This window comes from Cydia pomonella, chromosome 18 (genome assembly GCF_033807575.1).
Source record: "Cydia pomonella isolate Wapato2018A chromosome 18, ilCydPomo1, whole genome shotgun sequence".
Lineage (NCBI taxonomy): Eukaryota > Metazoa > Arthropoda > Insecta > Lepidoptera > Tortricidae > Cydia > Cydia pomonella.
Window position 1 is genome coordinate 18,687,328 of NC_084720.1, and position 5,155 is coordinate 18,692,482.

At 37.4% G+C, this 5,155-nt stretch overlaps 1 protein-coding gene across 1 annotated transcript; it reads left to right on the top strand.

The window, feature by feature from the left end:
• Window positions 1-1,009: 1,009 nt before the first annotated feature.
• LOC133527920 (uncharacterized) lies at window positions 1,010-1,402 on the top strand. Its single transcript, XM_061865116.1, has one exon. The coding sequence runs from the start codon at window positions 1,010-1,012 to the stop codon at window positions 1,400-1,402; it is 393 nt and encodes a 130-aa protein (XP_061721100.1).
• Window positions 1,403-5,155: the final 3,753 nt, after the last annotated feature.

The following is a 5,155-nucleotide window of genomic DNA, read 5'->3' on the forward strand; positions in this document are numbered from 1 at the left end:
TTATTAAATAAATCATTTTAATGTCATGCATCCGGGGTGAGATAAAAACCTAATATCTAATCCAAATACAAAAGAGAGTGTGATGCCATTAAAAATGTACAAAAGGTTTTTTAGGCATTCAATCGTTCATTTTAATTAACTTAAGACCGCATAATATATAAGACTCTAAGGGCATACTTGCATGTTCAAAGCATCTTGTGTTTGTTGGCATGCGATGCGATAACATTGAGTGTCAGTATTACGACATAAAACCAGGTGTACAGATGTTTCTAGTACATTTGCTATTGATATTTTATAGCTATAAGTTATATCGTATTGAAATATCCTTCAACTACTTGGAATATATTGTAGGCAATTTCTGCTAAGCTGGCAATTTAATGCATTTTGTTATGAACCGAGCTTTAAGTTGAAGAAAATTTCGTGTTCATCATTCATGTTTCTGAAAGTTAGGAATGCTGAAACTTATTTTTAGTGACAGTTCGTGACGCCCAAAACCTGTTCCGGGGTAGTTTTGCCCTGTATTAACTTTGTGAGCATTTGTTTTACCTAACGTTCCTAACTTTAGAGAAAAAGGTAAGTGAAAACCTATTCATATTTGGATCAAGGATGACGCTTACGCTTAGATACTGAAGTGTGCAAAAGGAAAGCCATCACGAATATTTCACGAGTGCGAAAGAAGTTAACTTCAGATGAAATAACGTGACCACTCTTGAGAGTCACAGAGCGGCCACCTTGAATGTACGAAGCTTAATGCCTGAGATACACTTGTAAGTTTTACTTACGTAAGTAGGGACAAACTTATTTGTTAGAATGATATAATGATATTCATCTCTCATTCTTTAGTATAAATGTGTCCCTACTTACGTAAAAAACTTACAAGTTCTTTTCGTAGGGCCTAAGGTTGGTGGTTTGGAAAGTTCGAAAAGGTACATGTATTTGGAAATACGGCGACAACCGTATGCCAATGAAACTAAAGGGTAAAGTCTATAAAACAACGGTTAGACCAGCCATGCTATATGGTTCCGAGTGTTGGGCAGCGAAAAAGATCCACGAAAATATACTGCACGTAAACGAAATGAAAATGCTGCGATGGTCAGCCGGCGTAACAAGGCTCGATAGGATACGCAACGAATACGTCAGAGGCTCCTTCAAAGTTGTACCCATAGGGGATAAGCTGGTGGAGAGACGAATGCGTTGGTTTGGCCATGTTATGAGAAGGGACGAAGAGTACCCAGTGAAAAAGGCCTTGGCTATCCCGGAAGAGAGAAGAGAACGAGGGCGCCCGCTAGCTACGTGGTGGACAACCGTAGCCAAAGATCTGGAACGGGCACAGCTGAACACAGAGACAACCCAGGACAGGTGGTCCTGGCGTCTAAGGACGAGGAGAGCCGACCCCAAATGAAGGGATAAGGCAAGGAAGAAGAAGAAGATTTGGAAATACGGTGGATGGTTCACGTGTATGGTATTTTGTAATATAAGTACCGGCACACAAGCAAAACATTTACGCAATCGATATTAATTCTGAATTGAACACTTCCACTTGACATCATTCCGATTTTCGTCGCGCTTATGATATTGACAGGCTTTTTTTTACATTCTACTGTTATTCTGATCGTATCCACACGAATCTTTCTCCGTGTTTCGCTACGGGCAGAGATGCAGTCCCGACGGGTACACCCGGCAAAAAGCGCCCGACTTCTGAATTATCACATGTGTCGACCACTGTATTTATTTACCTATTTCGTTAATACGGTTTTTGTTGATTTAGTGTGTTTTGGTTTTAGATTTAATTAAGAAAGGGGATGATGTCACGTGGCCGCTTCTCCATCGAAACATGTCCCCATTTTACTCTCTGGATATCAAACGATAACTGTAGTTAAGTAATATACATCATATTCATCATCATCTTCCTCGCGTTGTCCCGGCATTTTGCCACGGCTCATGGGAGCCTGGGGTCCGCTTGGCAACTAATCCCAATAATTGTTTTCTTTCACCGAAAAGCGACTGGCAAATATCAAATTATATTTTGTACATACGTTTCGAAAAAGTCATTGGTAAAAGCCGGGGTTTGAACCCGCGACCCGCGACCTCCGGATTGCAAGTCGCGCGCTCTTACCGCTAGGCCACTAGCGCTAAGTAAAATATTGCGTTAAAATATTTTCTATAATGTTAAAATTCAGAGTGGAAAAGGGGGACGTACGTTGTATGGACAAGTCACGGGACGTGGTCCCCTTTCAATTAAGATGTACAGTTTAGATTGAGGGACAATGGCGTAGGCTAAAGTTAGGAATCTTATCAACTTCTAAGAATTGACGGTTACGAACGATAGTATACTTGCAGGTAAACTTATGATCAGACATAGGAATCCGTGGGGCAAAATTGTTTGACAAGTAGGGAGTTCCTGTATCGATAAACTTGACTATCGATGCTAGTTCTATATACTAGTGATCACTCAAGGGTTTGCTTGTAAAAATACGTTTTTATTAAGGGTAAAAATAAGACGATCGGTTTGGCCTAGTGGGTAGTGACCCTGCCTACGAAGCTAATGGTCCCGGGTTCAAATCCTGGTAAGGGCATGTATTTGTGTGATGAGCATGGATATTTGTTCCTGAGTCATGGGTGTTTCCTATGTATTGAAGTATTTATAAATACATATTTATAAATTATATATATCGTTGTCTAAAGTAAGTACCCTCAACACAAGCCTTATTGAGCTTACTGTGGGACTTAGTCAATTTGTGTAATAATGTCCTATAATATTTATTATTTATTATTCTTCTTCTTTTTAAGACAAGACAAGGCAATTTTATAATTTTACTCCCTTAATTTAAGCCAAAAAATACTGTTTAACTCTTGTAATTTTAATCACTCGCCCGACATGTTGTCTAGGTCTCCATTATCTACGCGCGATGGCCGCGCGTCGCGTACTGCTGCACGCCGCGATGCGCGCTGGATACGTGGTGGTGGCTAATAATCTTATTAAAACAGTTTTACTTTAATATGTTCGACGACCTGTCTGGCCTAGTGGATAGTGTAGAAAGTGACTCATATGAAGCTGATGGTCCCGGGTTCAAATCCTGATTTGTTTGTGTGATGAGCACGAACATGTGTTCCTGAGTCATGGGTGTTTTCTATGTATTTAAGCATTTATACATTACATATATCGTTGTCTATGTACCCATAACCTATAACTTATTGAGCTTACTGTGGGACTTAGTCATTTTTGTGATAATGTCCTAAGATAATATTTATTAATTTATATTCAAAAGTTTGTATACCTACCTATTTTATCTTAAAGCATCTTATTGCTATTCTAATGTAACCTTCACTGCATTCAAGTACAGGAAGGTAACATATAGGTATGATTTATTACAAACGAATGTAAATTCTAAGCTCAAGAATATGATTTATAATCAGGAAGTACTATACTTTAAACTTTTAAAGGTTCGTACTGAGGATATACTTGTACACTTTCGTAAATATAAGTCACGAGTGAGGTAAAGTAAAGATAGTTTATTATTCAAGTAGGCATATTACAATGCGCTTATGAACGTCTAATAAAGCTACACCGGCTCTAACTCTACACCTCTGACCCGAGATATCAACCATACCTACTTTTAAAAACGTTTTAAAAAGACTTTCAATAATAACTTAAAATTTAATAACTTGATATGACTCTCATTAACGGAATTCTTCCTAAGCACACACAATTAACACAACAAATATTAAATTTTAACGGCTTCACATTTTCTAGCAATTAATCATCTTCTTTCTCGTTATGTTGGCATGATTCCTATCTGTAAAAAAACTGTCGCCTTTCCCGCTCTATTACAAGCTTTTATTTAGTTTCACTTGTCCCGTTGTCTGTCTGTCGGTCTGTACTCAAATCTTGTAAGTTAAATTTGATCCAATTCTCGGTTTCCGATTGAGCTGAAATTTTGCATGCATATGTAAGTCGGGTGACAATGCAATATTATGGTGCCATCGAGCTGATCTGATGATGGAGACAGGAGATGGCCATAGGAATTCTGTGATAAAACAACGCAACCTAACTGTGTTTGGGGTTTCTAGAATTAGCTCGATGAGTATTAGTCTAAAAAAAGTCAGCGATAAAAGCTTGTAACAAAAATGAAATTTTTGCCAAAAACTTATTTCTAATAAACTGTATCATAATGCCCTGTAATGTCTGTAATGTCCATAACAATAAACGTTTTTAGTTTCCACAAGTCCTTTTACCAAATCTAAATTTATTATACACCGAACATCCTTATCGTGCGTGTTACGTCTTGAAACGTCATTGGCAAAATCCCTCCTGCGAAAACTCACAAGAGTTGAAAGCCGTAAAAACACATAAATACATATATGGATCTATGTCTGGTATTAGTTTTCGTCACTAAAAATTGTTATATAAAGAAAATAAAGCGAGTAGAAATTTTGTATTAGATACTATTTCTAACAATGAATCTCGATTATCTCAGAAAGTCGTTAGCGACGGGTAGGTTCGAGTTACTGTAAATTTATTATTATTGTGAACACCTTTTAGTCATAGTCATTTATTTATAATATTATAAATATTAAGTACATGTTAAGTTATTTGGAGTTAAAACCGTGGGCCGTGGGGGCCCTACGCGCGCCGCCCCTATAACAGTTAGCAAAGCGCCTTATAGAGGCTTCGGGTGACCAGCGGATAAGCATTGCTATCCAGAGGGTAATGCAGCCAGCCTTCTGGGCACCCTGCCAAGCGGTCTCGACTTGGGTCAATTTTTTTTAATTATAATTTTTTAATTAAAGTGTTCCATTGTGTTTCCACCCATTTGTGTTGAAATAAATAAATAATCACCTTTAGGCATTATTCAATTGCAATACCAATTAATTAAAATATTCGGATAGGTCAATTATTCAATTAAATTAGGCATTATTAGGTTGCAAATTAACATTCAATTTCTAACTAAATTAGTAACTACAAATCCTACAGTACCCTCGTATACCTATGTAAGCAAAATCAATCAAAATAAGCATTCATATTCACAACTCCCATTTCAGCAAACCATTGCAATAAAGCAATCTAAACAATACATCGTATATCAATGAACACCCAATTTCATTACGAACTGACCTCCTTAAGTCACCCAATATGTATAACACAATTATATCA

What these genes read in the sequence shown, in the direction of transcription:
- LOC133527920 (XM_061865116.1), top strand. Translation starts at nt 1,010, where the DNA reads ATGCTATATGGTTCCGAGTGTTGGGCAGCGAAAAAGATCCACGAAAAT.